General features: G+C 39.6%; 1 protein-coding gene across 1 annotated transcript in view; it reads left to right on the top strand.

Moving 5' to 3' along the window:
• Positions 1 to 25,059, top strand: part of LOC145268255 (sn-1-specific diacylglycerol lipase ABHD11-like) — a 157,837-nt gene that overhangs the window by 65,676 nt on the left and 67,102 nt on the right. The window contains exon 4 of the mRNA XM_080123597.1: positions 3,373 to 3,543. Within this exon, the coding sequence (XP_079979723.1) occupies positions 3,373 to 3,543 (171 nt within the window). The remainder of the gene's footprint in view (positions 1 to 3,372; positions 3,544 to 25,059) is intronic.

A 25,059-nucleotide genomic window follows, 5' to 3' on the forward strand; every position in this document is an offset into this window, starting at 1 on the left:
GCAGAGAGTGATCCAGACGTAAATAATAACGTTATTATTCAAAAAGCCATTCTCAACATGGGGAGGGGAAGGTGTTTTGCACCTACTCCATACTTCAACCATAAAATTCAATAAAAGAACATATCATAAAAATGTAATTAAACTGCACTAGCACCCGGTATGGATATCATGGAGGCCACTTTATTAATACAAGTGAGCATATGGTAATTGCAGATATAAAGTATATTACTTAAATAAAGTTCTTCTGACTTCTACAGTAGAAAAAATAGATCCTTGCTTCTGTTAAGAAATCTCTATTGCCTAAGCTTTCCAATTTTTCGAGTTGAATTTTAAGAACTACATAAAAAGGCTCGCAAGGAACTCAAAGAGATAAAGACAATATATACATATATAATTAAAATACATATCTATAATGTTCTCTGACCATCGGTTCCATGGGACCATTCAAGTCACAATGCACCAGTGATAGGATTTTCTTGGCCTTCTTGTCTGGTATCTTGTTTAGATAGTTCATTTTTCCCGGCATACAAACGTTGTAGTTAAAGTTTTTTTGATATTTTTATTTTCATTCCATCAACTACAGTAGGCAACTTTTTGATATCAGGAATATTGCAATGTCCAAGAATTTTATTCCATGTCTGTAGTCTCCAATTAGATACACCTTTCAAAAGGATATCTATATACACGCATACGGACATAGAATATAAATATAAATATGAGATACATAGATATATAGATATCAACACACACACACACGTATACATCTACACATATACAAATACGCATACACAGATACCTTCTTACCTCTAACGCATAAATATACAGTCATACAGGCACATACACAAAAACTTAATTTAATAAAATTTATCCGATTTAATAAAATAATAAAAGTTCATTAAATAAATTTTATTTAATAAATCTTATTTAATAATACTTAAATTAATTATTAAACATATACCTATATATCTATTGAAAGCAGAATAAGTAACAACTCATCTGATGAAGTAACTTTTAATGGCTGCAAAGCTATTTATAACACAGCACTAAAAAATAGTGGGTATAAGGACATAGATATAAAATATAAAGTCACTAATACTAGCACAAATAGATCTAATAGGAAAGTAATCTGGTTTACACTCCCTTCAATATTATGCTGAAAAAAAAACTTGGTACAAAATTTTTACAACTTATTAACAAGCATTTCCCACTAAATAATATATTACATAAAATATTTAATAAAAATACATTAAAATTAAGTTATAGCTGTTGCGATAACTTGGAAAGAATCATAAAAAAGCATAATAGAAGAGTCTAGAGTCTTAAGAATGAAAAATAGTGAAAGTGTAAATATTAGTGATAACATAGCTGTGAATAAGTGTAACTGCCAAAAACCCAAGGAGTGCCCTATAAAAACGAATGTCTGATCCCATCAGTGGTATACCAGACTAGGATATTGCCAGTGGAAAACCCGAGGGATGAAAAATTCTGTATAGGTAGTACCCAAATCACATTCAAAAATAAGTTTTATGGACAACACTACGATGAATAATCAAACATATGAAAGGGACACCTCGTTATCATTATACTACTGGAAGCTAGTTAGGGAAAATAAAACTCCTAAGATAGAATGAAAGATTATTAGAAGAGCCAGTACTTGCAACTCATTAAACTCACCATGTCAATTATGCTTATCAGAAAAACTTGAGGTAACTAGGTTTAAGGACAGAGATAAACTATTAAATATTAAACAAGAAACTGCTATATCCTGCAAACATTTCAGAATACATGCACTTAAAGAATTCTAAGTTATGAAAATTAAGACAACTACAATAGCAACTATCCCCCATCCAATCCCCCCTCCCCCCAAAAAAAGAGAGGATGAGTAAAGTCATGATTATTAGTTCTAATATAATTAAATAATAGTTACGAAATCTGCATTAAACAAAATATCATATTTAAGTGTATTTTATGACTGGACAAGGTTGGGCAGCCTGCATAACATTAAAAAAAAATCAAATATAAGGCAGAATAAAATGACATCTCCATGTGTGCTTTGAACTCATTTGCTATTTTGGGGAGGGTGCCTATGTTACATATATGTGCTGTGATCATGAAATTTCTCTTGGCTGTATAAACAAAAAGTTATTTTTGTGTTAAAATGAATGAGACATTTTTTATGATTTCAGTGTAGATTTGTTTACACATCAAAATAAACGTGACAATTAACATCTGAGTGCGGTGAAGATTAGTGGAGTAAGATGGGTTTTTCAGAACTCTGTGTTGTCACTCTCTCTCTGCATGTTCTGGGTCAGAGTTCCCGATTGACCTGATAACCTTATGTACGCCAGCTTTGTTTATTGCTCTCTTGCTGGTTTCGGTGTAACCCATTTTAATACCGGTTAGCTTTCCTAGATCAACTTATTCCTGGGATTGACTCATTGTGTTCTGGTGATTCCCAGGACACCTCCTCCGTAACACCTATAAACACTGCAATAAGGAAATGATTTTCATTCTTTTGTTTTTGTAAACTTTAAATATCTCCATTTCCTTTTATCAAATTTTTTCGTCGCCAAAATCCTTTTTAATTCCAAGGTATAACTTTAAAAGACATCCAGAATAGTGAGACCCTATTTGGGGGCTGTAGGGAAAGTAGAATTTCTCCTTAGCTACTAATACCCATTAGGACATCAAGTGTTACCAGATCAGGCTGTCTGAAGATACTGGCTTCCTGACCCAAAAATGCACCAAACATTGCAGGTGACTGGGGATCGCCTGGGAATTTAGTATTCCCATGCTCTTCCTCCTTCGGAGGAAACCAGTTCAACCCACCTACAATAACAACAGATCATGACCTCTTGTGTCAATCTTTCAAAATGGCAGCCTCATCTTGATTTACAGATGCCTCATCAATAGCAGAGAGGGTCACCTAGACCTAAGAGCTGTTTCCGCAGATTTCTGGTCATGCTTAAATTCGATATGCTAGCATTTTACAAGATCATGTAACGGAGCATCATTACCAGACATTTCATTTCATGAAAAATCTCTTGTGGTGTGCGTCATTTCAAATGCAAAAAAATCAAATCATTGTGCAACACTCAGCAGGCCCCTTTCATACCTGACTCAGTGCAAACACGTTTACATTGGACATCACAATTAGTTCAGAGCTGTAATCTGTCACATAACCCATAGAGTTATAAATCATTGAACAAGCAAAATTTCATCTAGATGCAAAAACTAGATGGAACAACTGGAACTGCCTCCTACATAATCTATATAAATGTATTCAGAAACTTAATGATTAATTTCTTTACCAAAAGAAACCCATCTATCATGTGTTATTAATTTTGTTATAATCTGTTTTTATTCTTTCAGCCCCATCTTGTCAGTTCCTTGATCGTGGTTGATATTGCTCCTGCTGATAGTCCATCAGCTGCTATTTTCCCTGTTTATGCTCATGTTATGAAAGACGTATATATCCACCCCGGTGCCTCCCTCGTTGAAACGAGACGGAGTATCGATCAGCAGTTGCAGAAAACTTTACCGGTATTTATTAAATATTTGTTTTGATTAGACTTTATTTTATCTATTTGGTGCTTATCCAGTTTACGACCCAATCTCCAGCAACTTCGAGTCGGAATCTTCCGGCAGGTTTCATAAGCAGCCGAAAAAGGCGATGCAAAATTTGTCAGATGATTAATTAAAAATGTAGCATCCCCCTCTTTCCCAAGTTAAAAATGGCTTTCTTTTAAAAATGCAATTTTACACATAGGGAAAGGAGGTGGATTTCACATTGGCATAGCATGTTGAAAGTCATTTACGGTTTAAAATTGTTTTCTTGATTTAATAAAATACACGCATTGAAACTTGTATCCTGACAGCTGGTTGAATAAATGCTTGACTCATTCCGTATTATGTATGTTATAGTTTGGAAGCCGACTTCAGTTCTTCAAGTATTAATATTTCTCTCAGAGAAGCAGTTGTTTGATTGGCTACAAATGCAAAGTAGTCTAGGATCATTACTCTTTGATTGAAAAGAAGCCTGACTTCTCTACCCGAGCCCAATTTTTAGTACCAACCTATTTTGTGTTGTTACGTATATTACATTCACACGGGAAAACTTTTTACATGCAATTCCAAAACCTTAGAAAGTCTGTGAAGTTTGCAAGTTTAGGATTATCAATGCCTGTTATTTCAAAAGGTAAAACCTTCCACAGATTCATTCAAGAAAAGTGTTGTCATCTCTTGAGGTAGCTTAGAAATCACTGTACGTCCAAGGATGGAATACTGCTGCCATATCTGAGCAGGAGCTGCTAAAAAAAGCCTATCCTGCCTTGACAGAGTACAAAATAGACTTTGTGGCTTAGTGGGGGATGCCCTTTTCTTTTCCCTGCAACCTCTCTCCCACAGAAGAGACGTTGCGAGCCTGTCTTTGTTTTACCGTTATTTCCATGGCAAGTGCTCGTCTGAGCTCCAATCTCTGGTCCCCCCTCACCAATCCGTCTAGCTGAAGCCACTGTCAAAAATTTTCACCACTCTCTATCTGTGCCTAAATCAAAATGTAGATTCCATGAACACAGCTTCTTTCTTAGAATTGCACGCCTGTGGAACTCTGTTTCGTCTGCCTGTTTCCCACCTGACTACAACGTGGATGTCTTCAAATCCAACCTAAACAAATTCCTGATGAACCGCCCCCTTAAGTAGACACTTTATGAAATCTCAACACTAACGTACAATGTACAGTACATGTAATAACCCTTATCCCTGAGTGGCTTCCGGGCCTTGATAAGTGGTGACCCCCTTGTAAAAAAAAAAAAAAATCACTGCTTAAAATTGTTACGTATGTTACAAAAAATAGTAATGTATGTTAAAAGTATAAAATGCATAGGTAAAAACAAACACATTTTCAAGGTTCTGTTTCAAACTTTTGTAATGTTTTATGACTGAAAAAAATTGTTTTAAGTTAAATCAAAGAATCTGGAACTTTTTTTGATGCCAAATATGAGTTTTGGAGTGAAAATAATGGCATCTGTCATGTCAGTGAGCCCTACATGAAGTTTATTTTTTTGTTCTTTTGTGGAAGCCATTTCTGTAAAAAAAATTGTGCTCAAGTGAAGATGAATTCTAAAACAACACTAAAGGACCTCAGTTTCCTCATAATCTTAGAGAGTAGTAGAAAGAACATAAGAGAACTTCCTTTAGGAGGGCCAATTTCCAAATTTCGATAATTTTCGTCTTTTCATGAAAGTAAGTTTCCATCACATTGCCGCTTTTCTGATTTCTGTTAAATACATTCTGATCATCTGAAATGCCTATAATTAATGTTTTGATTGAATATTCACTATTTTGAATCCATGTCTTCAGAATAAAGGATAGTAAAATGCAAAAGTCACAGTGCTGAAAGGGTCTGTGTACATTGTAAGAGGAAAGCCGAACCAGATCCTATCCAAAGAAAGAAAATGAGCACATTGCTATCCATCTTCGAGTTCAAAAAAACCCAGATGACAGAAAACGAGTTAACAAGACACTTCTAATACACCACTGAACGAGTTCAAAAGTGTTGATTGTGTAAGAACAAATTCTAGAAAAAAATAGCCGTCGGAGAAATTTGCTGTAAAAATCGGTCAGGGGTTGAAATTGCCACAATCATTCAGGAAGGCTGTCAAGAGACTTGCTTCCAACTTGTCATCGTCATCATTTAAACAAATTGCTGCTGCAGCTGGCTTAGTTAAATGAGTAGGAATCAAACTTAGTGAGAAAATCAGACAGGACTATCAGGCAGGACTAAGCGTGGCCTGTCTGAAGAATATGAACAGTTAATCAAAGACTTTTTCTTCAGAACTAACATTGTTTATACCATGCCTGGCATAAGAGCTGAGATGATTGTCTGGAAGAATGGGGTGAAAACAGAGCTGAGAAAGTGCTATTTTGTCATGTTTCTGAAAGAAGCGCACACCTTTTTCACCAAGTGCCGCCCAGACGTTGCTTGTTAGCTTCAGCAAGTTTGTCTCACTTAGACCAACTAACGTAATGTTACTTAAAGATTAACATCCTGACCTGTGCAAATGCCAAATGCATGCAAACTTTATGCTCAAACTGAAGGATCTTAGTATTATGTCTGGCTTTTTGCCTTGTATGAGGGAAGCCATGATGGCTTGTTGTCTTTCTGTTGCAAAGGTAACTGTGACAAGTGTCAGGTTGGAAAGAGACTGGTTATTACTAAGCCTGATGCAGAAATGGTTCAATGGAAAGAAGGGGGAAAGAATGATGCTAGTTGCCTCAGGTTGAATGACAAACAGGGTTGTGTTGGTGAGCTTGCTGAAGCTATCTTAGAGTTCTTTCCTCAGGTACAAGAACATGTCCGAATAAAGTGTATCTAAGCAGCAGCCTTTGAAGAAGAGAAGAATGTAAATAGATATGTGTTGCAGATCAATATGAGGTCCAGACAGCACTTTGGTCAAGGGCTAGTGTCAATTTGTTAACTGGCACATTGTACAGCAAGGGGAAAGCTTGCGACACTTTCCTGGTAGTGATGGACAGCCAAGACAATGGCAAATACTCTGTTTTCACATTCATCAACAAGCTGTCAGAGCACATCAAATTGTAAGCAAATGACACTTTAACTATCTATACTGATGGGTCATCATCTGAGTTTAAGAATAAATAAATGAAGTTTGTTAGTGATTTATCAAGCAGATTAAAATGTAAGGTTATGTAAAAGTACTTTGCCACATCTCACAGCAAAGGCGTAGTTGATGATATAGGGGATCTGCAAAATCCATTGTCAAGAAAGGGTGATGCCGAAAGATACCAATGCAGAAGTTGTACAAGGTTCTGCTGACTTCTTCAGAGTTACTGATAGAGACATACCAAAGGTCAAGGTATTCCATGTAATAGTCAGAGATTTCAGAGTTTGTAAAAAAAAAAAAGTGAAGATCGATGGTCAGGTGTCAAAGATGCTAGTGGTATTAGTAAAATGCATGTGCTTGCCTGTAGCGATGGTCCAAGGGTAGAAATGCACCAAACAGATAGTGACGTTAAAGCATCTGATGCAGTTGTGTACCCAGTGAAAGAGAATGACAACACAGGAGATTTGGTGATTGGGCTTTGGTGACTTATGAAAGTAAGCACTTTCCTGGAGATGTTCTGGAAAAGTTGATCACACCACTCCTAGTCGAGTGGTGGTGTTGCTGTTTGCTTTATTGATGGGTCAGACACTAATCTGTACCAGTTTGACAGGGATTTGAAGCATTGAATTGGACATAACATATCTTAGCATAGTGCCATGTAGCTTATTTTTGTCACCTGATTGCAAAACAGAAGTTATATTACTGTACAAAATTGTTTTAATTTCCATGTAACATATGTAACATTATGCATGTTACAATATTTGGCATGGGTTTTGAACAGTCTGTTGGTGGATTTGTTTTAACTTTCAGTCAAAAGTTTCATGCTTCTGAGGCATCAGTTCTTCCTTAAATAAAAAATTTAAAAAAAAATGTGAAATTATTGTTACACATGTTACACAAAATCTGATCAAAGTTTTCTTAAGATTTTCTCCCAAAATGTGAATGATGCTGGAATGATGTTTTCTTGAAATATGTGTCTGAATATCTGTGAATATTTGTGTAAAGACCTGCTTTTAAATCTATTATGTGAATAAAATGATTGCAACATTTGTGTTCTTTTTAATTCTGAGTCATGAAAATATGAGATGTTTCCAAATTGAGCCCAGAACCAAAGTTTGACTAACCTGAACATGTCATGTTCATTTTTTGACAAGTTTCAGATCAAAGTTCATGAAAATATTTACCTAACTGGCAGATTCCAACAAAAAAATTTTTTTTTTCTCTGGATCACTTTTTGTGGAATGGGCTAATTTGGCATCTTCTGGTTGCTTATGTTAGCTGCCGATGCAAAGTTCCTGGAGATTTAGTTGTAAACTGGATAAGTACCCTGTATTTTTATTATTAATCACACCAAACATGACATATTCGGCATGCCAATGGTGTTTTATGCCAAATTTGGTGTAATTCTGATCGATAGTTTTGTTGCCTATAAGTATGTGTTGTACTTGGTTACAATAGTAGTCAGGGGAAGCCGACCTTCTTTGCAGCATACTTGGCAGTATATTCTATATATTTATTCCAATTGATACTGCCAGTAGATGTGGACTTGACAGACAGTGCAAGACCTGTTAGATTAGAACTTTTTTTTTTTTACTTTGTACAAAATAGAGAAACCAGCCCAGGTATAGTGACAGTACCCCATGCATGGCTGATTGGTGTCTTTAATACTGGCAGGTGTAGAAAGCTTTATAACCTGGTAGATGAAACCTAGCTTCTTCGGAACAGATTCGGCAATAGTACCTCAAGTAGGTGTGCTTGAATGGCCTTTTAAATTTGTAAGAGTATCTTGTGTAGGAGACGGTGAGACTCGTCGTGGGCGACGAAGCGTTTCACTGAAGAACCACAGCAACACACAGCAAACCAACAAACAATCACAGCCACGGCGCGAAGGCAACTTACAAAGCTCAGCTGACTGCACGAATAGACACGGAACCCAACGGTCACTGTACTGATCGCCACGAACGTCAGAACCCGACTGACTCGCACCTCCAATGGACCGATTTTTATTACTCAAGATGGCCTAGCTAATTTGCATCCCCGCGAGATCTCGCGCGATCCTGCGAGATTCCGTCTCTAATAAAAGCAGGCAGGCACCATCTTGAAACTCTTTCTTCCGCTGCCCCGACCACAGGATCAGCCACCACCCCACACGCCAGGCACACACGGACCCTCTTGCGCCGAGGGCTACGGTTAGTCTCACACTCCCCCCTGGTCTCCAGATCACATACGTGACACGGCGGACGTGGCCGTTTGATTCGAGCACTCCTGCGGAGGGGTATTGCCGGGACTTCCTCATCGGAGCTCTCAGAAGTGGCATCGGAAGCATCAGCATTAGAGCTCGCAGTTGAGTCATCAGGTCCATGGGGCACAGGTTGGATCCATCGCTCATCGTCGGATGACTCGCTCCTTCCACTGCTCGCAGTTGAGTCACCAGGTTCGTGGGGCACGGGTTGGATCCATCGCTCATCGTCGGATGACTCGCTACTTCCACTGCTTGCCGATTGGTCAGCGCTTAGAGCGGGCCGGACATCCCTTACGTGGCGCGGAGTACCATCGACTAGTATGGCCTGTTCACTGATGACGCCGGTGACCCGCCCCCTCCAAAAGCTGCTGGTGCACCGGCCGCCGGGTGGCTTCACCCAGACGGTGTCTCCCACTTGGTACGTCCCCTGGAGTTCTCGTTGGTCGGGTAGACACACTTCAACGTCCTTGACGCGCACGTGGTAGTGATGAATCGCATCAGCAGGCGCACTGCCGCCAGTCACGGTGTCCTTAGGCGTTGTGTTGTATCTGTAAACCGCCTCCGCGATCGTACACTTCTTCCTGGCCGCGATCCTCTTCACGGTTCGGTGGCATCGCTCCGCTATGCCATTGCCGCTCGGCACATACGCGCATCGGTGTCGAAGGCGGATCCCCCAGTTGTCCATAAAATGCCTAAATTCCCTGCTGCAGAACGCCGTGTCGTTATCTGTGAGGATCTCCTCAGGCGGCCCCCTTTCGTAGAATATGGATTCCAATTCGTGGATGACACTGGTGGAATCCTGCCTTGCCAATTGGCGCCAAATCGCGAACCTCGTTGGCCCGCAGTCTATCAGCGTGAGGAAGTGTTGGCTGCCGTAGTGGGTTATATCCATACCCAACCGACTCCAAGTCGCGTCCATTCCCAGCTGTCCTTTCCGCCATCTGGCTGGGGCGGGGTCGATGGACTGGCACGTTTGGCACTCCCTGACCACTGCTCTTACTGCGCTTTTTGGTATTGATGGTCTCGCCAACTTCACAAAGTAGTAGGTCCGTTGCACTCCGGGGTGCCCACTGTCGTGATGTATCTTCCTGATTTCGTCCTCCTCGACGGAGGCAGCACACAGAGGCAATGGCTTAGCTTCTTTCTTCATAGCCTCATACCATCTCCGTGGTACCCGAGTGAGCTTGTCGGCGAGGTTGTAGTCCGAGGCGACGAGCACTACGTCTACGGACAGGTTGTACTCCGTCACCAGTTTTTTCACAGTCTCGAGCCTCCGTCTTATCAGCATTTCGCTGGCTGCCTTGGTGCGTGCCCTGGCCTTGCTCGTGAGTGTGTCCGACACCCAGTGGTGCACGCAAAGTGAGTCGGTGTGCACACGCAGTTTCTTCACTTCCCATTGAAGTGCCAGGTTAATGCCCTTTATTACAGCGTCGAGTTCTGCCAGGTTGATATGGGCAGCATCATTCGCCGGTCGCAGCCAGCAGGCATCCTCAACTACGGCCCCATCTTTCTCCAAAACTACACCGATCGCTAGAGAACTTGCGTCCACCCACACGCTCAGTTTGTCTCCCTGCACGCACCAGTCCCCTGTGGCGGGGTCATTCTTTTTCACACTAGCGACGGTCTCCTTTAACATTCGAACCAATAGTTCGTCGGTTATCTCATCGTCCCAGCCTTTGCTGACCGCATTTGCCCTCCTTTTTATGACGCCTGTCGCTGCACGAACCCATCCGCATACTGGAAGGTGCCCCACAAGTTTCCCGCACAGGGAGAACACGGCACGTCTTGTGTAAACGTCGGGTACGTCGGGAACTGCGGTTCCACGCCTCCACCTTAGGATCCCTCGCTCCTCTTGAACGCTCAAGCCCAATACGCGGGCACCATCCTCAAGCCGCTCAGAGTCCTTGCAGTTTAGACCAAAATCGGCAAGTTTGGATCTTACGCGCGAAGAGGACACGATATCTTCGTTCACGTATATATCGTCAATATACGCCGATGTTCCCTTTCTGATCCATTCTTCTTGTGACAACACGGCATTGACGATAGCCTTCATTATCTGGGGTGCTACGTTTAGCCCAAATCCGAGTCGCGTAAGACAGTATCTCTTCCCGGAAAACATCACTGTCTGGAAAGGCCACATCGCCTCGCCGATCCGGACCTGCAAATATGCTTTTCTCAAGTCCAGTAGGGACACATTGGACCCCTGCCGGCGCCACTCTCGAAGCTTGCTGGCACAGACGTCGGCGTCCGCTGTGAACGCATCAACGTGCGCATTCAACTCACGGTAGTCCATTACCGGCCTCACCTTTAACTTGTTAGGTTGGGCAACTGCCATCAGCGGTATCAGGCCCTTGGGGGGTCCAAGTTTGTCGTAGGGGTATGGAATCAGCCAACCGTTCTTAATCCATTCACGGAGCTCGCTTTCGTATGCAGGCCTTATCTGGTCGGGCATACGGTACTCTGCCACTTTGTTTTGTAGTTTGGCCGGTTCCTTGTCTTCTGACCACCTCCAAGTGGCGGTCCACGCCTTCTGTTGGTCGTCGAATTCCGCACTGAAGTCCGGCTGGTCGACTCTTAGTGCTGCGCACACCGGGGGCCTATCCTGAAACTCTACAACGCCAGCGCGCGTTATGCGCACGCCGCCCAGGGCTTTGATGGCATCGTAGCCTAGCAACAGGTCGAAACTCAGCAGTTTTTTGCGTGTCACCAGCGCTTCGACGTTGGCTGAGTTCTCAGTTCTTGTGCGAATGTGTACCACACCCACGCCGCAACACATTCGTATTTTTCCAGTGATGGTAGTTATCCTGACGTTCTTCTTTTTCCACGCCCGACAGAAGTCCGCACACACTATGGTGCGGGAGCAACCGGAATCAAGGAGGGCTGAACATAACGTGTCATTAACTCGGACCTGAATGACAGGGAGCGCCTTGTTTATTTTCTGTTCGGGGAAGAGGTCGGCACTGGCACCTTGTCCCCGTCCCCGTTTCCCGCACAGTCTCGGGCCATGTGCCCAGTCTTGTTACAGCGGTAGCAGCGAACAGCCGTCGACCGCCTTCTACAATTTCTTGCCATGTGGCCCCGCCCGTTGCATCTGTAGCAGATGACATCACCTTGCGGGCTGGGTCCCTGAGACGGTCCTTCGCCACTTGGTGGGGCCTGTGCGACAGCGACTACCGTTTCCTGCACCGTCGAGTCGTCCTTCATTATTGTCCTGGCTCTGTCCACTAGGTCACTCAGCGGTAGTGAGGACATGGTAGAGGTTGCTCGCAGGAGCTGCTTTGCTCCAGCGGGGAGTCCTGACAGGAATTTGTAGGCTAGGGCCCTCTCGGGAAGACCGCCGAACAACACCGTCAGCTTCTTAAGTTCGGCGAGATACACGTCCACAGTTTCGCCCAAGCGTATAGACCTCGTCTCAAACTGCTCCCATGCAGTGGCGGGGTCAGTGGCGAAAGCCCTGTACAACGCCGCCTTGATACTCGAGTAGTCACACTTCTCCTCAGCGCTGAGTTGCTGATATACAGCGAAGGCCCCGCCAGTCAGCCGCAGAGGAATCACGCGCTCGACATTTTTCACGCCGGACAACTGACAATGTAACTCGACCTTCTCAACCCAGCTGAGTACCGGGTCGGATCCGTCGAATTCCGGTATCAATTTTAGATCGAACCTATCCGCCATTGAAGAAAAGAAAACCAAGTTCGGAGTGGGGAGGCCGAAATAGCTTGTAAGAGTATCTTGTGTAGGAGACGGTGAGACTCGTCGTGGGCAACGAAGCGTTTCACTGAAGAACCACAGCAACACACAGCAAACCAACAAACAATCACAGCCACGGCAACTTACAAAGCTCAGCTGACTGCACGAATAGACACGGAACCCAACGGTCACTGTACTGATCGCCACGAACGTCAGAACCCGACTGACTCGCACCTCCAATGGACCGATTTTTATTACTCAAGATGGCCTAGCTAATTTGCATCCCCGCGAGATCTCGCGCGATCCTGCGAGATTCCGTCTCTAATAAAAGCAGGCAGGCGCCATCTTGAAACTCTTTCTTCCGCTGCCCCGACCACAGGATCAGCCACCACCCCACACGCCAGGCACACACGGACCCTCTTGCGCCGAGGGCTACGGTTAGTCTCACAAAATTTTTAAAAATTTTATATTAATTTGTTGCCAAAGAATAAGGTCCATCCATGAAAAGCAACGTCCATCCATACAGATGAGAAATATAAAGTGAACCATCTATTTACTTTTGACATCTTGTATTACTTGATTTCCCTCCTCACCACTATCGTTTTATTCTTTAGTCCCTACATTCCATGAGCAATATTTCTGACAAAGTGGAAAGAATTGCTACATTCTGAGTAGGCTGTTGTTCTGAGTGGGTGGCATGTGAAGATTTCTAATCCTCTCATCAACATTCAACTGTCAACCTAGCCAGCTCATAAAACGTATCCTTGAATGACTTTTAGCCTTGATAAGCAGTGACACATTAATAAAGAAAAAATTTGTCTTACCACTGATATAGTCTAGTCTATCTTACTATTTTACTCATAGCTTGGGTGGGGCAAAAATAACAGATAACAGATTTTTTTTTTTTTTTAATAATGAAATATAGCATATTATTCAAAATGATATAATTTTTTCCTCAATTTATTTAAAAAGGTTTGCTATTTTATAAAGTCAAGTGTGGAATACGATGTATTTCTAATAACATAGGGCAGAGCAATAGCAATTTCGGTAACACCTGTTATTTCTGGCCTGCCCTATATTACTGAAACAGATGTAATAAACCTTGCAGCAGAACTGAAAAGTATACAACCAACGTTGTTCAAGTAAAGAATATACCCTTAACAATGGTTAGTGATCATGCTCCTATCAAACTGAGGTATAGTTCTGTCAAGTTCTGGGAGGTTCACCCTGCCAGACTTAGCTTTTCTCTCTGAGAAAGGATTAGTTTATTGTTAGTCATCCAAGGCGACCCTACTGAGGAATGTCAATGGGGCAGCAAATGATGTTTTGTAGGCCAGAGTGCACTTCTTGTGGTATGCTGACTTTTCAAAACCTTAACTGACCTTGTGTCTAACTTCCCAAATATAAGGTAAATAAATAAAGGTAAATATAGACAACAAACACTTCTTTAAACAGATCGTCTATCAGATAAAGTGGCCATGCATGATTTGAGATTCCAGGTTTTCCCTCAATCCCAAAGATGATAGAGTCTAGGCCGTTGTTGTGATGGCTTATTCCCTGTTCTATGAGGTATGGCTTTGGTTATGTGCAGTTTTAGGAGGTTTTCTCACCCAGGCTTTTTGTCTTCTCAACCTTTTGAAAAAAGATTAGTTTATTGCTAATCGCCTGATACATCCCTAACAGGAAATGCCAACAAGGCTGCCCAGACATTGCTTTTACAGGCCTCTTCTTGAGGAGTGCTGGCTCTTCAAACCTCACTTTCTGACTTGTGTTACATCATCCTGCTATGGAATTGATCCTATGGTTTGTTGTTATTAATTTAGAGGGTTTCAGTAGAAATTTCATGCTATGATAAAGCTTTGTTGGTCTGGTCACAGATTATTTGGGCTGAGTACTTGTAGCTTAAGCCTTATTACTAATGGGATGTCCATGTAGTTACTAACAGGAAGCCTGTTCATTCGTTTTGTTAAATTACCTCCTAAGAAGATTTCCTTTCAACTAACATCTGTCATACACAGAGTTGTAATGCAAAACAAATGCGGTTATAATAGTTGGATTTAAAGTTTCATTGAATTACAAATACAATACTGCAATTAGATCTGTTAGAGATTTTATTTTATAACTAGCCAAGATGCTGATAGGGAAGGACATTCTTCTGTATCATCATTTTTTTCTTTTTCTTCTTCATCTTCTACTTTACCTTCTTCTTTATTGTCATTTCTATCTTCTACTTTATCATCAGACACATTTTTTTCTTCATCACTCATCTTATTTATGTTTTTCTTGTTCTTCAATCCATTCTTTTTTTCTTTTTCACTTTTTCTTTTTCACTTTCTTCTTTTTCTTCTTCTCTCTGCTCTTCTTTTTTATAGTCTTCATCTTTTCTGTCTTCTGCTTCATCATTATACATATATTTTTTTTCATTTATCATTCTTCATTGTGGTTTTCCCTTTTTTTTTTTTAACTCTGCTCTTCTCCTTCTTCATCTTCTTTCCCAGCGTCATCTATATCATCATAAAAAGTTTTTTCTTCATCCCTCTTGTTTTTTTTTTTTGTTCTTCAAATTGTATTCTTCAAAATAGCCTTGTTGTCACATTTGGGCTGGTGCATCTGTTATTAGTCTCTCACTCCTTGACAGAGTTCAAAAGAGAGTCTCTAATCTGATAGGTCCTGAACTGTCATCTAAGCATCAGCTTCTGTTCCATCGACAAAATGTTGCATCCCTCTGCCTGTTCTACAAGTATTTTAATGGTGAATGCTCTGAAGAACTACAAGCACTTGTACCCCCTCAACGTAAATACCTTCCGACAAACCCGACAAGCAGCTAAATCCCACCCTTACACAGTAGAGATCCTTAGATGTAAGAATGCCTTCTACTCCAATCGTTTCTTCCCAAGAACAGCTGGACTTTGGAACTCCCTTCTGGGATTTTGCTTTCTCAACTTTACTAACATGCAAAAGTTTAACTGCAATGTAAACAGACATCTTGCTGCTCATCTCCCTACATAACATCTCTGCAACATGTCCCTGATAGTAGCCCCCCTACTTCAAAGTGGCACTGTGCCTTGTTTGGAGTGAAAATGGAATTTTTTTAAAAAATCCATTCTTATCCTTTTCCAGTTTACCTTCTTTTTCGTCGCTAGTTGTCTTCATCGCAGAAGTAATGTTGGAATTTAAATGGATCTAAACAAAATAAGCAACTAATAGAAGGCAAAATTAATAATTGATACTTTGGAATCCGTTTCCATGACTCTGCATTGTCTTGCTTATCTCTACCAATAACAAAGGCATCTATTGTTGAATGCCTACTAACTACTTCTAGACTGTTAAATTTAGAAACATAAAGTTTTGTTTGGTTTATCCGTTTGAAAGGAAATTTTGTACATATTACAATTCTAATGTTTCCAAGTATATAAAAATAATCAGCATACTAATTAGCGTAATTAAGTCTCATTTTAACAACTTTGAGTAGAAACATAAAAGCAGCTAAAAAAAAAAATGTGAGGTAAGGCTTTATCATCATGTGAAATGTTATTCTGATGGACTTTATCATTTGCAATCATTACACCATGAAAAATCCAAGATGGCCACTACGACATGATTAAAAGAAATTATTAACAAAATATGGCTTGTAGCATATGAAATGAAATGAAATGTTGTACAGATTAGAATTATAATAATTTCAAGTGTATTAAACTAATTAGCATAATTAAGTTGAATTTTAATGGCTTTTAGATGCCGTGACAACTATCGGGTGGGTTTCTACATAATAGGCATGTGCTTCAGCATTAAATAACCCCGAAATGACTCTGTTTGAAGGTAAATCTAGCAATTTTGGGATTATTTAATGCTGAAGCACAATACCTATTGAAAATGCTTCATTTTTTTTTTTTTTTTTTTTTACATAGACGTCACCACTTATCAAGGCCGATAGGCCACTCAAGGATAAGGGTTAAATAGTGTAGAGTAGTCAAAAGGACAATATAGTAATCGATAGTAATGGAAGTTCGGTAAATTTGTTAACTTAAGTGGAACGGCTCATCAGAAACTTGTTCACGTTGGACTCGAAGACAACCATATTATAGAAAGCTGGAAAGCAGGAAAACGGAAGACAATTCTAAGAAAGAAGCTTTGATCATGGAATCTATGTTTAGGTTTAGGTACAGATAAAGAGTGGGGAAAATTATTGATAATGTTTTCAGCTAGTCTAGTGTTTCTTGTGAAAGTTTGGCGAGGGGGGGGGGACCATAGATTGAAGCTCAGTTGAACACTTTCCATGAAAATAACGATAAAGCAGAGATAAACTCGCAACATCTCTTCTGTGAGACAGAGGTTGCAGCGAAGAGAAAAGGACATCTCCCACCAGGCCATGAAGTCTATTTTGAACCCTATCAAGGCAGGACAAGTCTTTTCTAGCAGCTCCTGCCCATATGTGGCAACAGTACTCCATCCTTGGACGTATCTGGCTCTTATATAGATAGAGAATTGCATCAGCAGTGAGATATCTACTGGATCGATAGAAGGATCCGACCATTTTTCCAGCGGCCTTGGCAACAGATTTGATGTGCGTATTCCATTTAAGATCAGGAGTAAAGGTCAAGTCCAGAACCCTGTCAAAACTTGAGGCCTCCTGAAGATGAGAGCCATTCATTTCAACTGCTGCCAGATGGGGATCAGAACGTTGATGATTTAAAGATAGAAGCTTGGTTTTAGATGCATTAAAAGTAACCAGCCACTCCTTTCCCCATTGTACAACCTGATCAAGATCAGAGGAGAGAGAATCGGAGAGAACTTGGTCGCTTAGATGTGCTACCATAGATGGTAGTGTCATCAGCAAAAATGTCTACGAATGATGTAAGGATGTGATTTGGAAGATCATTAATGTAGATCAGGAAAAGAGTTGGGCCCAGGATCGACCCCTGAGGGACTCCAGCATTTATACTGTGAGCTTCTGATTTTTGCCCATCAACTACTACTCTTATGAACCTATCAGAGAAAAATGATTTAATAATTGAGAAGACATTTCCAGCAATACCATAGCTGGAGATCTTGTGAAGTAAACCTTTATGCCATACCCTATCAAAGGCTTTTGATATGTCAAGAGCAATTACCCTAGAAAGGTTGCCTCTGTCAAGAGATTTGCTAATCCTATGAGATATAGCTGTAAGCACATCTGCTGTAGATCTAGCAGAACGGAAACCATATTGTGTGTCACTAAGAAGGTTATTTTTGCTGAGATGGTTGATTACTTCTGTATTTAACACAGATTCCAGCAACTTACTCATGAAGCACAGGAGACTTATTGGCCTGTACTGAGAGGGGAATGAATGATCACCTGAATTCTTAAATACAGGGCATACTGATGAGATTTTCCAGGGTGATGGGAAGCAATTCTCCTTAAGACAACGTTTAAACAGTTTTGTAAGTATGGGTGCTAGTTCTGGTTGAAGTTTTTTGAGTACTATAATTGGAATATTGTCAGGGCCGGTTGCTTTACTGGAATCAAGGTTTTTGATTAGCTTGGCAGCATCACATACAGATATTTGTATATCACATAGTGTGTTTTCTAATACAGGAGGAAATTTTAGGGGTTGGCGGCCTTGGTCGCAAAGGGTAGAATTGGTTGCAAAGTTCTTGGCAAAGAGTTTGGCTTTGTCTCATTATGCACAAAGTTGCTGTTTCACCCAAAGTTGGGGGTAAATTGTGGGCTCATACCTTTCCTAACAGTACGTTTTTATGGAATTTGCTCCAGACAAGGTGTGAAGCCACTTGATATAAGAAGCTGACTAGAATGAAAGATGATGATTGCAAACACAGGAGATGCTTGATCTTCAAAAAAAAAAAAACAGGGTTATAGGTAGGATTAAAACAACAGAAAGAAAGTTCCCAAGTCTACAGTTCTTGGAAAGAAGCTACTGGAACAGGAAGCTGTATTTCAATGAGGTATTAAAACAGCAAATTGATGGAGACAACTAAACCAGCATGTCAGATAAGCTGGAACGAAAAAAGCATGGAATAGATCAGACAATTCCGAGGAATACTTGCCATTATAGTATTTACAAAAAGAAAAAAAGATAACGCTAGAAACATCACATACATGAGAGAGAGGATGAAGAGAAGAAGAAAGGGTGGGAGGTGGCAATCAAATTACAGATACATTTCTACAATTCATCAAGAACACTCAAATGGGACAGAGATTCACCATCCCAAACATGACAACAATACTCCATCAACAGTACTCCATACATGGTTTGATAATAGACTTGTAGAGATAGCGAATAGCCTCAGGTGTGAGAAAGTATTTAGAGTTATAGAGAGAACTGATTTTATGAGAAGGAAAAAGAGCAATGGATCTAATATATGAACTTCAAGGAAGATTTGGTGAGTAAGAAAGATTTCTCTTCAAGAGTAGAGCAATCTATGAGAATCTCTGGAAGAAAAGGGACACACCTATGATTGAAAGGCATAAGTTTATTCTATATTATTATTTGTATGTAAATAATGACAGTACCTACTTACTTGCCTCTTCACGAAGACATAAGGTAAATAAGCAGATAAACGTTATGAGCCCGCTCTTAGCCTGTTAAACAAAAAGGACATCGGATGAAAATTCCTGGTACTTGCATGTTCATTTTGGGAAGGATTATTGCATCAATTAATGATTGTCTCTCTTTTCATTTTCTTTTTAGGTTAACTATTATTTACTAGTAATTCTTGCCTTTGCTTTTTTTTTTTTTTTTTGATAAAGGAGTCACCACTTATCAAGACCCAGACGCCACTGGAGGATAAAGATTAATAAGTGTACAGTGGTCAAGGGGAACATGTCATAGCCATCGTTAGTAGTGGAAATTTGGTAAATTGCATTATTGGAGTAGATGGCTTATCAAGAATTTATTCACATTGGACTTGAAGACAACCATATTGTAGTCAGTTGGAAAGCAGGGAAACGGAACAGAGTTCCACAAGTGTGCAGTTCTAAAAAAGAAGCTTTGTTCATCGAATCTATGTTAAGGTTTAGGCACAGTTAAAGAGTGGAGGAAATTATTGATAGTGGTTTCAGCTAGATGAGTGTTTCTCATGAATGTTTGGCAAGGGAGAGGGCATACATTGGAGCTCAGACGAGCACTTGCCATGAAAATAACGATAAAGCGGAGAAAGGTTCACGATGTCTCTTCTGTGGGAAAGAGGTTGCAGGGAAGAGAAAAGTGGCATCCACGACTAGGCTATGAAGTCGATTTTGAACTCTATCAAAGCAGGATAAGCTGCTTCTATCAGCTCCTGCCCAGATATGGCAACAGTACTACATCCTTAGATGTACTTGGCTCTTATACAGGTAGGGAATTGCATCAGCAGTGAGATATCTACTTTTTAGTGTATATCATTTTAATTGTAATCAAAAGTTTAATTGTTGAGTAAGTTTTTCTCTAGCCTGTTCAATCAGTTGAATCTGTTTATTTATTTATTTATTTATTTTTTTGAAAAAAATGTTACCAACTATTGGATAGGGATAATGTAATGTATTTGCACAACACAAACTATGAATGGATGAACTCTAAATTACTTTCAAATTACTGCAAATCCTTCGGGACAAGATCAAAGTGTAGTATCTGTTCCGGCAGATACTGCCAGCTATGACTAGCTATGACTAGCAAAGACCAGATGTGGGAGCAACCCCACATGCCTGACCTTTAACCAGCTCCCATTTCCCACCTCTCGGGAGCTGGTCCCCTTTTCCCCTTCTCCCTCCCTTCACTCCTCACATTAAAAATCGGCCTTGTGCCTAATTTGCTCGGTGGGGGAGCAAATAAATACCATCTGTTCCGGCAGATACTGCAAGCAAAGACCATATGTGGGGGAAACCCCACATATAAGACCTTGGTCAATGTAGGGGCAACCCTTCATACCAATTGTCACTATCCAGCTCCCCTACTCCCCGGGGAGTTGGTCCCCATTTTCCCTTCACTCCTCACTTTAAAAATTGGCCTTGTGCCTAATTTGCTCAGTGGGGGAGCAAATAAATACAATCTGTTCTTCAGATGCTGCACTTCAATTTCTTGTTCTCTGTCAGTGGAGGAGAAATCCTTCCCGACTGAGACAATTTTTATTTTTGTTTTCACCACATTAAAAAACGACCCCGGTGTCTAACTCTGTCCCGTGGGGAGGCATTGTAAATAGGAACACTAAATTACTTGTCCCTCTCCTCATTTTTCTTAATTTTTTTTTTTTTAGTTACTTATTATTTAATATTTGTTGTTACATTCCTGAAATATTGACCTTGAGCATCTTCCCAATTTTGATTTGTAGTTATCATCCTTGTTTGATATTTACTTTCTAGTGTATATAATTTTAACTATAATCGAAAGTTAAATTTGTTGAATGAATTATTCACTATTTCCTTAAAATGTTATATCTGGTACCATGACAACAGCATATTCTTTTCATTGATTTTTACTCTCAAGTATATATCCGACACAGTAAGACACAATTAATCAACTGAGAACCACATCACTCTACATAAAAATATATAAAGATATCAATGGATATATACCTGAGAATCAAAACAAGAAAAAGCATATGCTGTTGTCATAGCCCTAGTTATCACTAATTGTACCAAAGTCTGTTTCTTGGGATGATATATAGTTTATCTCTCAGTGGTTCTAGTCTTTCTAGAGTTCAATTTTTTTTAATGGAAATTGCTCCAAACAAGGTATAAAGCCACTTGATGTAAAGAGCTGAAAAAAATACTATTTCAAGGTTTAAAACTAACTAATGATAAGTGTTAGAGGAATTGGTTCTGATCCAGAAAACAACAAGCTTCCCCCTTTGTCAGAAACATCGCTCATAAAATGTGGACACTAAAGGGCAAAATAAGGAAAGCAAGAGTTATGAGGTTGTCAATGGTAAAACCCGGGTCCTTTTTAACTCTTCAGATAATTTATTAACCTAAATCGACTTTATGAGGTCTTCTCCATCACCACAATTCAGCAAAACGCCTTGACCCTTCAATTAGCCTGTCAAACCAGAAGGACATCCAGAGAAAATTCGCGATACTTGCATGATTCTTTTTAGAAGGATCATTTTATTAATCATTTGTCTCCCCATTTTTTTCCTCATTTTTATTTTTAGTTAACTATTATTTAATGGTTGTTGTTATATTCATGAAATGTTATTGGCGTTCAACATTTTCCCATTTTTCTTGCCCTTGTTTGTTATTCAATGTTTTAAATTTAATTTGTTAAATAAGTCATTTATTAATTTTTTTAATCGAAAAGAAATCTTTAATTTAAAATTATTTTTTTTTTAATTAAATAAAAATTATTTTTTTTGTATAGATAATTAGCAATAGTAAACCAAATTTATGTATCAGACTTATTTTTAGATAAATTTATCTGTGCCGAAACCTAAACGTAGATTCCATGAACAAAGCTTCTTTCTTAGAACTGCACATTTGTGGAACAGTCTTTCGTTTACCTGCTTTCCAGCTGACTACAATATGGTTGTCTTCAAGTCCAACATAAACAAGTTCTTAATGAGCCGTTCCCCTTAAGTAATCCAATTTACAAAATTTCCACTACTAACGATTACTATGATATTGTCCCATTGACTACTGTACACTCTTTAACACTTATCCTCGAGTGGCCTCTGGGCCTTGATAAAGTGGTGATTTCTATGTATAAAGAAGAAAAAAGGATTGATAATTTGTATTGGATTGTTTAAACTGCTCTTCTCATCTTGAATGTTATTCTAAACAACGTTTTGGATGGTGTAACCCCAAATCTTTCTTCAAGTGTGAAGGAAATCTTTCTGTCGAACTTGGGAATCCGTACTGAATTTTGAACAGAACCCTTTATTTAATCCACAGAGGATAGCTTACCCTTGTCCCGTAAACCATGACCGTGTAGAAGTCATAAGTAATTCGTAATTGTATTCTTAGTATCGTTTGCACTGAGGATTGAGTCTTCAACTTCCAGAAAAATGTTGCTTAAGACTAATCATTACTTTATAGTTTAATTCTCCATATAGACGTTTCTAAGAATACAATTTCGGTCAAAATGAAAGCAAGCTCTCCCCGTAAATAAAGGATTCTGTTTAAAATTGTGTGCGAATTTCCAAGTTTGACACAAAGAATTTCCAAGTTTGACACAAAGAATTTCCAAGTTTGACACAAAGAATTTCCGAGTTTGACTAAAAGAATTTTCAAGTTTGACATAATACATCTGAAGAAGACCGGAGGTTACATCGGCTAAAACATTGTGAAACTAACATCCAAAATAAGAAAAGTAGCTTGAACAATCAAAATAATATAATTTAAACTGGATTTTATTCCGACTCCGTTTTCGCTTGCTTTCTCTCTAACTCTGTGTTAATACTTTTTAATGCCTCTTTGAGGATTTTGAGTGACTCTTTTTTTCTGCTAATTTATTTCGTGTGTATATAGTTTTAATATTGGAAATTTATTTCCAGCTTTGTACAGTATGTTATGTATTATACTGCGTTTTTATTTTGTTGATTGAAGCTATTGTTTGCACTGCTAAGTAAGCAGTTATTTAGTTTTAAGTGCTGTGAATAAACAAAAAAATGGTACTTGTGCAGATTTTGAACTGGACGTATCTAAGCATACATTCAACTTTGTCTGGACCATGATGTCAACCGCCGGACTATGGGAAGCATCAAAATGATGATCAAATCTTAATGGTACGAAACAAAAAATTGAAATTGTACAAAAAACAAAAACAAAACAACCTACCGTAATTTTGTTTTAATATTCATTTAATTTTTTATGGTAAACATTTTTATGCGGGGGGGGGGGTTCACTGTAATCATTTTATTGTATTTTTTGGTTTAACTTTTGATGGATAATGTTTAGCAAACGAAAGGTTTTTTTTTTCAAAACAAATTATGTATCATTTGTATCAAAGAAAATTTTAAAAGGTTTGTGTACCTCCAGGCACATCTGTTGCTTGCGGAGACTCTCTTTGCAATGATGCATCTAATGCCACATGTAATGCAATTCTTTTTTGGATCCGATTAATTTCTTATTTTGATAAAAAAGCAAATACTTCTTTGTGTGTATGCAGTTGTTTATCTAACATTAATAAATTCATAGTGTTGTTAGTTTCCATGTTTTCCATATAACATCTAATTTCGTTTTTCTTTTTGTTTTTGCCTGTTCTCTTCCAATATTTATCCGAAAGTCGTTTGCTTGTTGCTTGTCGTCTTATGTCAGATTATAAGCAAACCCAAACAATTGACGTCATATTCGAGACAAAGCTGAGTTGGGTGGACAACATCCAGTTCAAAGTCTGCACAAGTACCCCAAAAATACCACAAAGTGAAAAATGAGACTTGTACAACATTTGAACCTATACTACATTAGACGGTTCTTGTCAGGTACAGGATCAAATTGGTACTTATATAGAATAGAGACTGCATTAAAGGCAGCATATTCTGGGCAGAAACACAAACAAAAAATTAAAAATTAAGGAAAAAAACCCAGATAATTATAATAATAGGCCACCAACTCCCCATATTTCCTTTTATAACACAGAACAAGCTAGGTAACATACAAATATCCGTGCATGAGGTCGCCAAGCTAGTAAAGAACCTAGATTCCAGTAAAGCAACTGGCCCTGATGGCATCCCAATTATAGTGTTAAAAAAGCTTCAACCAGAACTTTCTCCCATACGAAACTATTTAAGCGCTGCCTTAAGGAGAAGTGCTTTCCGACTCCCTGGAAGACCTCATCAGTTTGCCCTGTATTTAAGAATTCAGGTGATAAGTCATCTCCCTCTCAATACAGATCTATGTCTCCTGTGTGTTATGAGTAAGTTGCTGGAATCCATATTAAATAGAGAAATAGTCAACCACCTCAGCAGGAATAACCTTCTTAGTGACACACAAGATCTACCGCAGATGTGCTGATGGTTATATCCCACAGGATTAGTGAATCTCTTGACAAAGGCTTCCTTTCTAGGGCAATTGCTCTTGACATATCAAAGGCCTTCGACAAGGTATGGCATAAGGGTCTACTTCACAAGATTTCCAGCTACGGTATAACTGGAAATGTTTTCTCCATCATTAAATCTTTTCTCTCCGATAGGCTCATAAGAGTAGTGGTAGATGGACAAAAATTGGAGGCCTGCAACATAAATGCTGGAGTCCCTCAGGGGTCAATCCTGGGCCCAACTCTCTTCCTGATCTACATCAATGACCTCCCTAAACACATACTTAAATCATTCGTTGACATCTATGCTGATGACACGACCATCTACGGCAACACATCAAAGGCTGTAAATGACAAAGTTCTCTCTGATTCTCTCTCCTCTGATCTCCAGCGTGGTTCAGTGGGGGAAGATGTGGCTGGTTACCTTTAATGCATCCAAAACCAAACTCCTATCCTTACATCATCAACGCTCTGATCCCCAGCTGGCATCAATTGTGATGGATGGCTCTCGTCTGGGTGAGGCCCCGTGTTTTTACAAGCTTCTGGGTTTGACCTT

Source organism: Euprymna scolopes, chromosome 43, assembly GCF_053919585.1.
Source record: "Euprymna scolopes isolate OS-2025 chromosome 43, ASM5391958v1, whole genome shotgun sequence".
Lineage (NCBI taxonomy): Eukaryota > Metazoa > Mollusca > Cephalopoda > Sepiida > Sepiolidae > Euprymna > Euprymna scolopes.